Below are 12,639 nucleotides of genomic sequence, written 5' to 3'. Positions count from 1 at the left end.
GTTACTTTTTCACTTTAACAAGCATTAATAATCAGTCCCCTGCAGTCACTTACTGAATGGATCACGCTTTCGGGAATTATTGAATGCACATATTTTAAGTAGCTCTAAACCCCTAACTAGTAAAGCTCTGCGTATTATATAAAAAAAAAAAATTGTAAACACTTTTTTAAAATAAATTCTTTATATCTCAGTGCTGCTGATCTCCTGCAGCCTCGTTCTGTCTACAGAGAGTGTCAGGGCTGGTTTTAACTTTGAAATGTCGTGCAGCCATCACCGGAGTGTATGTAGACAGGAAGCAGCTACAAGAGAGCAGCAGCACTAAAGCATTAACAATGGGTAAAAAAAACAAAAAAAAATGTTTGTAATAAACAGTGCACAAAGCAAACGAAGGGGTTACATTTATAAAAACTCAGCCTGTGAAGGTACATTTGTTCGGTACAAGTGGGAGCAAAAACGGTAATACCGCATTATGGCCACTAGATAGAGCGGCTGATCTTAGGAATTAAATGATTATTAAATGATGATTTTATAAAAATAAAATACATAATGATTTAAATTTTTTTATTTTTTAAGATATTAAAAAAAATATATAAAAACATTAAAGTGTTACTAAACCCAGAAGCATTCACTATATCTGGTCTCCCACAGTACACAGAACATGCAAATGTAATTATTTTTGTAAATATTAACTGCTAAATACCTTTTCTCATCAGCAATATATAGCAGTCTTGTGACTTCTATCTGTGTCTGGTTAAAGCTTGTAGGAGGAATTTTCTGACTGTCCCACAAGACTGAAAGACCCCAGACCCTTTGTCTAGACAGTGCTGATTGGCCCTGTGCTGATCACATGTGCACTCCCAAGAAAAAAAAAACTCTCTAGCAATTCACACCAAACTGAGCATGTGCAGCCTGACTCCATAGACTCTGAGTTATCAGGAAAAGATTAGGGGGCAGTGGAAGAATGGGAGAATCAGAGGAGACAGGATCAAACAGCCCTTTTACACAATGCAGAGGATTAACCCCTTTGGTTCCACCGTGAATATAACAAGCGTGCTTTACTGCATATACAGACTGATTTTACCCTTGTGGGTTTAACACGTTAATAGAATATTGTGGAAAAAAAATTGGTATAAGTAATGAAATTATTGATTAAATAATACAGGCATACCCCACCTTTAAGTACTGGGGTTTATTTACTAAAGCTGGAAAGTGCTAAATCAGGCTTCCTTCTGCATAGAAACCAATGAGCTTCTAACCCCAGCTTATTCAATTAAGCTTTGGTAATAAAACCTGGAAGCTGGTTGGTTTCTATGCAGAAGGGAGCCTGATTTTGCACTTTCCAGCTTTAGTAAATAAAACCCCATTGTGTACTTAAAAGTGGGGTATGCCTGTAACTGAATAGATAAAACATTAATAGAATATTATTAAATAAATGATATAATTATAAGTAATACTATTATTATTATTATTATTATTAAATAATAAGATACATACATCATAAATATAGTAATTAAAAATATAAAATATTAATAGAATATTAATAAATACATTCAATTATTATAAGCAATTAAATCCTTATTAATTAAATAATAATTGAATGCATAAAGAATAATGAAATCATTATTTACTATTATTTCCATTATTATACAGCTCTTTACAGCATGATGGTTAGCTCCATCTAGTAGACATAATGCAGTATTTTCCCGATTCTCTCTATTCTGTTTGAATGAAAAACATTCTACCTGGAGAGCCTAACATTTGTCCCTCCCACATAAGTACTGCACGTTACTGCAAATAGTTTTTTAAAATGTCATCCAGTTAGGATTAATATTTATGACGATACTCAGATGAAGAACACCAAAAAAGATGTGAAAAATATGTTTTGCTTCTGTTGTAGACTAGAAATCGAAACTGAGGACAATGAGGTATCGATTTTGATTAGCAGCTTTGTACATATCCAAGAAAAATCTGTCCTCAGCAGAAGGGTCCAAGGACTAATCCAAGGTCTCTGGCCAAATCCTGTCGGTTTTGTACTTCCTAAAAAAGGTGAGTTCACAAGAATGTGTTCAAGAGTATCTTGCATGAAAGTACAAGGCGGTTTTATGCGCGACACCGTGATCGCTCTCACTCTCTCATACTGGTCACTGGAAGTTCAACATGGCACCTCATGGCAAAGAACTCTGAGGATCTGAAAAAAAGGAATTGTTGCTCTACATAAAGATGGCCTAGGCTAAGAAGATTGCCAAGACCCTGAAACTGAGCTGCAGCACAGTGGCCAAGATCATACAGTGGTTTAACAGGACAGGTTCCACTCAGAACAGGCCTCACCATGGTCAACTAAAGAAGTTGAGTTCCCGTGCTCAGCGTCATATCTAGAGGTTGTCTTTGGGAAATAGACATATGAGTGCTGCCATCATTGCTGCAGAGGTTGAGGGGGGGGGGGTCAGCCTGTCAGTGCTCAGACCATACGCCACACACTGCATCAAATTGGTCTACATGGCTGTCGTCCCAGAAGGAAGCCTCTTCTAAAGATGATGCACAAGAGAGTCTGCAAACAGTTTGCTGAAGAAAGCACACTAAGGACATGGATTACTGGAACCATGTCCTGTGGTCTAATGAGACCAAGATAAACTTATTTGGTTCAGATGGTGTCAAGCGTGTGTGGCGGCAACCAGGTGAGGAGTACAAAGACAAGTGTGTCTTGCCTACAGTCAAGCATGGTGGTGGGAGTGTCATGGTCTGGGGCTGCATGAGTGCTGCCGGCACTGGGGAGCTACAGTTCATTGAGGGAATGATGAATGCCAACATGTACTGTGACATACTGAAGCAGAGCATGATCCCCTCCCTTCAGAGACTGGGCCGCAGGGCAGTATTCCAATTCCCTTCAACACGACCACTGCCTTGCTAAAAAAGCTGAGGTTAAAGGTGATGGACTGGCCAAGCATGTCTCCAGACCTAAACCCTATTGAGCATCTGTGGGGCATCCTCAAACCGAAGGTGGAAGAGTGCAAGGTCTCCAACATCCACCAGCTCTGTGATGTCATCATGGAGAAGTGGAAGAGGACTCCAGTGCCAACCTGTGAAGCTCTGGTGAACTCCATGACCAAGAGGGTTAAGGCAGTGCTGGAAAATAATGGTTGCCACACAAAATATTGACACTTTGGGCCCAATTTGGACATTTTCACTTAGGGGTGTACTCACTTTTGTTGCCAGCGGTTTTGACATTAATGGCTGTGTGTTGAGTTATTTTGAGGAGACAGCAAATTTACACTGTTATACAAGCTGTACACTCACTACTTTACATTGTAGAAAAGTAGCAAAGTGCAGTTGAACCCTGCAAGGGAAGTTGCTCCAAAGCTTAGTAAACAAGCAGAAAATCAGTTGACTTCTGATTGTTGACTTTTATCATCCAACCATGCGCAAGCAAAAATTATGTTTTTATTTTTATTTTTCTTGTATGCGATTGGCTATTCTTCGCAAAGTCATTTACTAAGCTTTGGAGCAACTGCACAAGTGCACAGTCTATTTGCCTTTAGTAATTCAAACCCAAAGTTGTCACATGAAAAGATAGAATTAAATTTATTTACAAAAATGTGAGGGACGTACTAACTTTTGTGAGATACTGTGTACCTGTTTTAGATGGTGTTTGTTTTGTTACACATAAAAGGAAATGGACGTATTATAGAATAAATGTTGCACAATTTTCCACTTTGTATTTACAGTAGTCTTTATAACTTGCATTGGGCAAACAACAAAAAAAGAACTATTTAAAAAAAAATGGTGTGGCATTTTGGCCATAGATTGCACAGGATTACATGTACCGGTATATATTTTACATCTTTTATTAAGCTTTCACTTACCGTTTTCTAATTAGTATTATTATTATTTTGGGGTGCACTGCTGTAAAATAAGTGGGCCTTTTTGCACTTTTAGTACACATATATCTGTTTTCGATGATTGTTTGTTTTATTACATGATTAATAGAAAAGAAAAAAAAAAGAAAAAAAAAATGCATACTTTTTTTGTAAATAACCTTGGTTAATTTTAGTATTATAAATGGACAAATTGTAGAATAAATGTTGCACATTTTTTTCGCTTTTTATCTATGGTAGTCCTTAAAATTGTTCTTGACATTTGTCCAAAAAAAATAAAAAATAAAAAGTATGTGTGTATATCTATATCTATATATAGATAAAGGCACTAAAATCTATCAAATATATAATTTTTATAACTAAGTAAGCCTTGTATGTCCTGCAAAAGAAAATACTAATGTTTATTTTTATTTTTTTAATTCTGTATTTTATTTCAACAATTTTTATACATATAGGTGTCCGTTTATGAAGCAATGATCAGTGGAGATCCAGAGGATCGCCGCTGATCACAGCCCATAAACAGTATATAAACCAGAGATAATCGGGGGGAGAAGTGTTTGAACTTGTTCTCCCGCCGATTATCTCCGCACATGGAGAATCCACATAGACTGACACAGTAACGGTCACTTTATGAAGCTGTGATCTCAGCGCTTCACTGGTGATCTGTGTCAGAATTCACACGCCCCGATTCACCAACTCAGAGGTGGAGAACTGGGGTAGTGAAGAGGGAATCGGGGGGATCTGAGGAGGAAAGAGGAAGATAATTAACTTCCTTATGCCTCGTTCAGACCCCCCCAACACTGTAACCATGTCCCCCTGTCATATGTATGTGTATACACATACACATTATATATATATATATATATATATATATATATATATATATATATATATATATATATATGTGTATATATATATATATATATAATGTGTGTGTATATACATGTATATATAATGTCTGTGTGTATACATGTATATATTATGTAGGGGGACGCTTTATTTCACTAACATTAATCACACCGCGTGTCAGTGTACTGAGCTGTGATAATTTATCACTGCTTAATAAATTGACATCTCTGTGTATCTGTGAATTTCTAGTACTGTAATCTCGTAAAGTCTCACGAGATTCCAGTATTAGGGGCCGTTCTCCAGTGTTAGAAGCGTTTGTAGATCGCTTCACTCCTCCAAGTGTGAAGCGATCTACTCCGCTTCATATAGTGGCACACAGAGGAGAAAGATCTCCTATGTGAATGCCGGAGAATGAAGCAGTGAATAGATTTCACTGCTTCATAAAAGGACACCATAGACAAAAACAATTTGGCTGTATGCGTATCACAGAGTATATCTTAACACAAATCGATTCTATTTACAACGGATATATAGATAGAGAGAATATATATATATATATATATATATATATATATATATATATATAGTCATTATTTAAACGAGGAAGAGAAAAAAAAAAAAAAAAAGAGGAAGGGGTATTCCCCCTCGTACCCCTTCTCTCTAATATATCCATTCTACCGTTCATGTAAATTTTTCACTTTCACGTCTCACTTATACACATTTACCAGGCAAGACAATGGTAAATAAAAAAAAGGGCTTTTCTACAAGGAGAGAAATGTATGTGTGTGTGTGTGTGTGTGTGTGTGTGTGTGTGTGTGTGTGTGTGTGTGTGTGTGTGTGTGTGTGTGTGTGTGTGTGTGTGTGTGTGTGTGTGTGTGTGTGTGTGTGTGTGTGTGTGTGTGTGTGTGTGTGTGTGTGTGTGTGTGTGTGTGTGTGTGTGTGTGTGTGTGTGTGTGTGTGTGTGTATATATATATATATTTTATAAGTAAGTAAGCCTTGTTTGTCCTGCAAAAGAAAATATTAATATGTTTATTATGTCTGAAAGTAATGATGAGGGGATTTCTGAATTTATAGCACCATATCTGAAATGTGACCAGTATGGGGTAAATGTAGATGTGAAAGTATCTTTTTTTTTATTTGAAACAAACAAACACACAATTTAATTAATTTTGAAAATAATGTTTTATTTTATGTGTCCATTAGGAAACTGGCTGGACAGCCTTGGACTGGCAGGCTGCTCTTCACTACTGGGGTCCCCGAGGAGTGTAACATTATATATATCAGACTTGGAAGTCACTACTCAGATCATTAATCTTGTGAGTGATGTATAGATGTGCTTTGGTGTAAGTCATTTCGCTTCTTAAAGTTATCTTTTTTTGCCCTCCATCTCCTATTGAGGAGACAGGGGTTCTAATCCCTCTCCACTCTAAATCTAAAACTGAAAAAGTAACTCTGCCACACTTTTTAAATACCAAACCCCATTATATCAAAGAAAAAGGTGCCCGTGCTGTCTGGACACACCCAGCATACAACAAATTATAAATGAATATATATATATATATATATATATATATATATATATATATATATACATACATACATACATACATACATACATACTACCACCCCCCCCCCCCCCTGAAAAAAAACAGCATGTCCTCTAAATAAGGTTTTGGCAACACACGCACCTGATGCCATTTGCACCGGCCCCTGCTGCCATTGACTGTAACTGACAATTCACTAGACTCTCAGTTGCAGAGCTTTGCCTACCAACCTCCCTGATGTTACAGATAGCCTGCTGGCCACTGAGGACGTTGGTGTGCTGTGCAGGAGAAGCCAGTCTGCACATGTAAGATGGTAGCCTGTGCGGGGGGCTGATCAGAGGTCTGATATGCATGCATTGGGGTTGTTCTGAGGTCTGATTGCATGCATTGGGGTCGATCCAAGGTCTGAAGTGCATGCATTGGTGTGGATCTGAGGTCTGACATTAATGTATCGAAGTTGAACTGAGGTCTGAAGTGCATGCATTGGTGCAGATTTGAAATCTGACAATTATGTATTGGGGCTGATCTAAGGTCTGAAATGCATGCATTGGTGCTAATCTGAGATCTGAAATGCATGTATTGGGGTTGATATGAGGCCTGAAATGCATGCACTGGTGTGGATCTGAGGTCTGACAATTATGCATTGGGGTTGATATGAGGTCTAAAATGCATGCATTGGGGCTGGTTCAAGGTCTGAAGTGCATGCACTGGGGCTGATCTGAGGTCTCACAAAAATTCTTTGGGGCTGCTCTGAGGTCCAAAGTGCATGCATTGGGGCTAATCCAAGGTTTGAAGTGCACGCACTGGGGCTGATCTGAGGTCTGATGTGCATGCACTGGGCCTGATCTGAGGTCTGACAATTATATTTTGGGGCTGATCCAAGGTCTGAAGTGCATGCATTGTGGTAGAGCTGAGATCTAAAGTGTATGTGCTGGTGTTGATCTGAAATATGAGGTGCATGCATTGGGCCTGATCTGAGGTCTGAAGTGCATGCATTGGGCCCAATCTGAGGTCTGAAATGCATGCACTGGGGCTGATCTGAGGTCTGATGTGCATGCACTGGGGCTGATCTGAGATCTGATGTGCATGCACTGGGGCTGACCTGAGGTCTGACATTTATGCTTTGGGGCTGATCTGAGGTCCAAAGTGCATGCATGGGGGCTGATCCAAGGTCTGAAGTGCATGCATTGGGGCTGATCTGAGGTCTGACAATTATGCATTGTGGCAGATCTGAGATCTGAAGTGCATGTTCTGGGTTGATCTGAAATCTGAGGTGCATGCATTGGGGCTGATCTGTGGTCTTAAATGCATGCACTGAGGCTAATCTGAGGTCTGATGTGCATGCATTGGGGCTGATCTGAGGTCCAAAGTGCATGCGTTGTGGCTGATCTGAGATCTGAAGTGCATGCGCTGGGGATTATCTGAAATCTGAGGTGCATGCATTGGGGTTGATCTGAGGTCTGAAGTAAATGCTTTGGGGCTGATCTGAGATCTGAATTGCATGCATTGAGGCTTATCCAAGGTCAGAAGTGCATGCATTGGGGCTGATCTGAGGTCTGACAATTATGAATTGGGGCTGATCTGAGGTCTGACAATTATGCATTGTGGGATCCTTGCTCTGCTTATAAGGCTGCATTCACACCTGAATGTAGCAATTTACTTGCTCTTTATTTGAGAGTTTTGAGTGTTTCAGAAGTGTATGACAAGCGTTTTACAGGTTTAGGCATTTTTTGTTTAGCCAATAGAAAGCACAAGGAGGAGGAGAAGTGGAGGGGGTTAGGGGTGGAGAGCTGCTGTTTGAGCAGAAAATGAAGGACAAAACACTCGTAAAACGCTCATGTTGCACATTTTCAGGCGTTCCCATTGAAGTCTATGGGGCCCAACCTGTCTCCAATCTGCCGAAAAGAAGCTCATGTACTTTTTTGAGCTTGAGGCGTTTCCCTTGAGGCGACAGAGCTCTTATATGTGAAAGGAGCCATTTAAATTAATGGGACTTGGCTTGCTGAGTGCTTTAGAGCTACAAGTTTTGAGCAGAAAATCGCTAAGATGTGAATGGGGCCTAAGAGTTCTATGTGCTATCTGCTCGAACTTTTGATTAAGGACAAATCTTTCTGTGGTACATTGCTGTCATGGTGGGACTTTTGCTATACACTTTGCTTTTTCTAATAAGAGTTGTACGTCTTTGCCTTATATGACATCAACCTCCAATATTGACATTGCAGTGGTGATGATTGTTCTTCCTCCTGACCTATGTGGATACTCTAATCATTTTTGACAAATCTGTATTAGAACTTTAGTACCTGCTTGTATTTGAAACATTCCATTAGTTTATTTGTTGCACAATAAGAGTAAAGACTCTACAATTTGGATGACGTTGGCTTTTCTTACGATCTTCTGGAAGTTCTTACAAGGTTCATATAAGGATTGAATATTCGTCTACATCCTCAAGAGGCACCTTGATACTGATCCAATGTAAACTCTCATGGACTATTTTTTTTTGCTTCTGTTAATAGAAGAACATTTTAGAAACATGGCTTGATTTTATACATTATATGATTAATTCCTAAAGTGGTCTAATGGCTACACCTACAAACTTCTAGATAAAGATTTTTTTTGTATTATCTTTGAATGTTTGATCTGACTTATTGGAGATACCCTAATCTTTTTTTCCCCAAACATTCACTTTAAAAAATTTTTTTAATGCAGCCCCATTTAGGACATAATGGGGAAAATACATTGCGATGGCCACTAGATGACGATGAGGAGCATACGTATTTCTTATGATAGTCATCATCATCATCAGATAAGCCCCAATACATAATTGTCAGACCTCAGATAAACCCCAATGCATAGAAACAAAGTATGCTCTTCATCTTCATCTAGTGACCAAAAACAGAAAAAAAAAAAATGGTCCAAGGGTTGTTTACATTAGATCAGTATCAAGGTGTCCTCTTGAGGATGCAGATGAATATTCAACCTCTCTATGTGCTTTGAAAGAACTTCTAAAAGATCATAAGAAAAGCCAATATCATTGTATACAAATTATATTACACAATGGTCACTAGGGGATGATGACTATCATAGGAAATAAAAATAAGTATGCTCCTCATCTTCATCTAGTGGCCATGGTACGATATTTTCCCCATGATGTCCTTAATGGGGCTGCATTCATTTGTTTTTAACGTGAATATTTGGAAAAAAAGATTAGGATGTCTCCATGAGGTCAGATCAAAAAATTCAAAGAAAATACAAAAAAAATCTTTATCTAGAAGCATGTAGTTGTAGCCATTAGACCAGTGTTTCTCAACTCCAGTCCTCAAGGCACCCCAGCAGGTCATGTTTTCAATATTTCCCTCAGATGAAATTGCTGTGGTAATTACCAAGGCAGTGAAATTGATCAAATCACCTGTGCAAAATAAAGGATAGACTGAAAACATGACCTGTTGGGGCGCCTTGAGGACTGGAGTTGAAAAACACTGCATTAGACCACTTTCTCCAAATTTTCTTCTAGCAACAGAAGCAAAAAAAATGGTCTTAGCCCTTGTACACACGGTCGGACATTTTGCCAACCAAATCCGTTGGATTTTGTTCGACGGATTGTGTCCGAAACTGTTGCAAACACACGGTTGGACCAAGTTGTCGGATTTTGCGGTTGCCAAGAACACGGTGATGTAAGCCGTGTACGGCGGGACTAGAAAAGGCAAGTTCAGCATCATGTCCTGCACCCTTTGGGCTCCTTCTGCTGATCTCGTGTTAGTAGAAGTTTGGGGAGAGACGATTTGCGCTTTTCACATTAGTGGTTCAGATCGCTACTGCTCTTTGGTTTCTGCTTGTCTTTGCGTATCCATGGGCGTCCGCAGAACTTTTTCCAAGGGGGGCATAATTTTAAGGCCGCTCATGCTCCGCCCCTTTTCGGCAATCTCATGAAAATCTTTCCACTGGTAACACATATGTGTTATATAACAGATAATTCATCTTCACTTTGTATTGGAAGTTACTCTGGTGGCTGCGTACCATGCCCATATAGCCTAGAGAATGTACATATTTTTACATTGCAATACATCTGTTGTGCATGGGCGTCCGCAGCAGGGGGCAAGGGGGGGTCAAGTGCCCCCCCCCCTGGAATCCCCAAGGTGTTGCAGCTGCCGCCATGCTGCATTTTTTTTACTGAGTCCGCCGGCGCCTGCATCCTCCGCTCTCTCTTCTGGATCACAGAGCGGGCTGCCTCTGTGTTCGGCGGCAGCTCTGTAACATGCCCCCCCCCAGACCTGCTTGTGTGATAGTAGAGAGAATCAACGTTCCGCCTATCACACGAGTCGGTCGGGGGGCGGGGCCATGTTACAGAACAGCCGCCGTACACAGCCAGCCAGAGCTTTTATCCATAGGAGGAGTTGCTGCAGGTAAAGCCTGCCCTGTGAGCCACAGTGCCTGGATAGGAGGATCGGGGGGCTGCAGGGGGCCCCCCTGCCAATTCTCCTATCCAACTTATTTTACTGTCCCCAGTTCACCTTGTGCTCCCTGCTCCCCCCCCAGTGCTCTCCTCCACCACACTCTCCTGCCTCCCCCCCAGTGCTCTCCTCCAACACCACACTCTCCTGCCCCCCCCCCAGTGCTCTCTCCTCCACCACCACACTCTCCTGCCTCCCCCCCAGTGCTCTCCTCCAACACCACACTCTCCTGCCCCCCCCCCCAGTGCTCTCTCCTCCACCACCACACTCTCCTGCCCCCCCAGTGCCCTCCTCCACCACCACACTCTCCTGCCCCCCTCCAGTGCTCTCCTCCACCACCACACTCTCCTGCCCTCCCCTCAGTGCTCTCCTCTACCATGACACTCTCCTGCCCCCCGTGCTCTCCTCCACCACCACACTCTCCTGCCCCCCCCAGTGCTCTCCTCCACCACCACACTCTACTGCCCCCCCCCGTGCTCTCCTCCACCACCACCCTCTCCTGCCCTCCCCTCAGTGCTCTCCTCCACCACCACACTCTCCTGCCCCCCCCCCCAGTGCTCTCCACCACCACACTCTCCTGCCCCCCCAGTGCTCTTTTCCACCACCACACTCTCCTCCCCCCCACAATGCTCTCCACTCCCCCCAGTGCTCTCCCCCTTGCCCCCCCCCCCAGTGCTCTCCTCCACCACACTCTCCTGCCCCCCCACACACTTTTCTCCTCCCCTGTTCTTGCTGCCCCCCCTGCTCTCCAGCTCTCCCCATCCTTTGCTAGCCACCATCCCAGTGCTCTCCCATCCTGTCCCCCCCCAGTGCTCCCCCGCCCTGTTCCCCCCAGTGCTCTCCACTCTGCCCAGTGCTCTCCCCCCTGTTCTTTCCCCCCAGTGCTCTCCACTCCCTCCAGTGCTTTCCCCCCTCCAGTGCTCTCCCCCCTGTTCCCCCCCAGTGCCCTCCACTTCCCCACTGCTCCCCCCAGTGCTCTCCTCTACCCTCCAGTGCTCTCCCCCTGTTCTTCCCCCCCAGTGCTCTCCCCCCTGTTCTTCAGCTCTCCCTATCACTCTCCAGCCCCACCCCAGTGCTTTTCAGCCCCCCATTCTCCCCACCCCTGTTCTTTCTGCCCCCCCCTGGTGTTCTCCAGCCATCCCAGTGCTCTCTACCCTTCGTGCTCTCCACCCCTGTTCTTTTTGGCTCCCCCAGCACTCTCCACTCCCCACCCCTGTACTCTCCACTCCCCCTGCATTTTGCCCCCACCCATGTGCTCTCCAACCCTACCAGTGCTCTCCACCCCACATAGTGCTCTCCAGTCCCCCGTGCTTTCCACCCCTGTTCTTTCTGGCCCCCACTGGTGCTCTCAAGCTCCCCCCCATTGCTGTCCACTCCCCCCTGCTCTTTGTATCCCCCAGTCCTCTCCAGCCCCTGTGCTCTCCACCCGTTTTTCTGCCCCCCCAGTGCTCTTCACCACCCTACACTCTTAGCCCCCACAGTGCTCTCAGCCTACCATGCTCTCTACCCCTGTTCTTATTGGCCCCCCCAGTGCTCTCAAGTTCCCCCCCCAGCGCTCTCCGCTCCCCACCCCTGTGATCTCCACTCCCCCTCGCACTTTGCCCCCACCCATGTGTTGTCCAACCCCACCAGTACTCTTTGCTCCCCCTTCTCTACAACTCCCACCCAGTGCTCTCCACTTCCCCAAAACCAGAGGACAGGCTGACTGGGGCTGGAAAATGAGGACAGCTGAAGGTCCAGGTGGCCAGGGACCACACCATCTCCCAGCAGACAGATCCTCTGGAAGGAGCACCGTCCCCATCCAAAACGAGAACAGACCCTGCCTGCTGCTGGCCATCATGGATATCCTGCTGGCATGCAAGGTACCGTACCAAGCATCAACAACACACCTTCCCACAGACAGGGACTGCAGACTGGGACATGGG

At 43.4% G+C, this 12,639-nt stretch overlaps 1 protein-coding gene across 3 annotated transcripts in view; it reads left to right on the top strand.

The window, feature by feature from the left end:
- LOC143958278 (uncharacterized) overlaps window positions 1-12,639 on the top strand; it is a 195,578-nt gene that overhangs the window by 116,178 nt on the left and 66,761 nt on the right. For all 3 annotated transcript variants that reach the window (XM_077467795.1, XM_077467798.1, XM_077467796.1), the window contains exons 5-6: window positions 1,898-2,046; window positions 5,926-6,038. In XM_077467795.1, the coding sequence (XP_077323921.1) occupies window positions 1,898-2,046; window positions 5,926-6,038 (262 nt within the window). The remainder of the gene's footprint in view (window positions 1-1,897; window positions 2,047-5,925; window positions 6,039-12,639) is intronic.

This window comes from Lithobates pipiens, unplaced genomic scaffold (genome assembly GCF_037356315.1).
Source record: "Lithobates pipiens isolate NorthernLeopardFrog02 unplaced genomic scaffold, aLitPip1_a1.2 Scaffold_60, whole genome shotgun sequence".
Taxonomy (NCBI): domain Eukaryota; kingdom Metazoa; phylum Chordata; class Amphibia; order Anura; family Ranidae; genus Lithobates; species Lithobates pipiens.
Note: the sequence above shows the minus strand (reverse complement) of the source record. Positions and strands in the feature narration are given on the sequence as shown.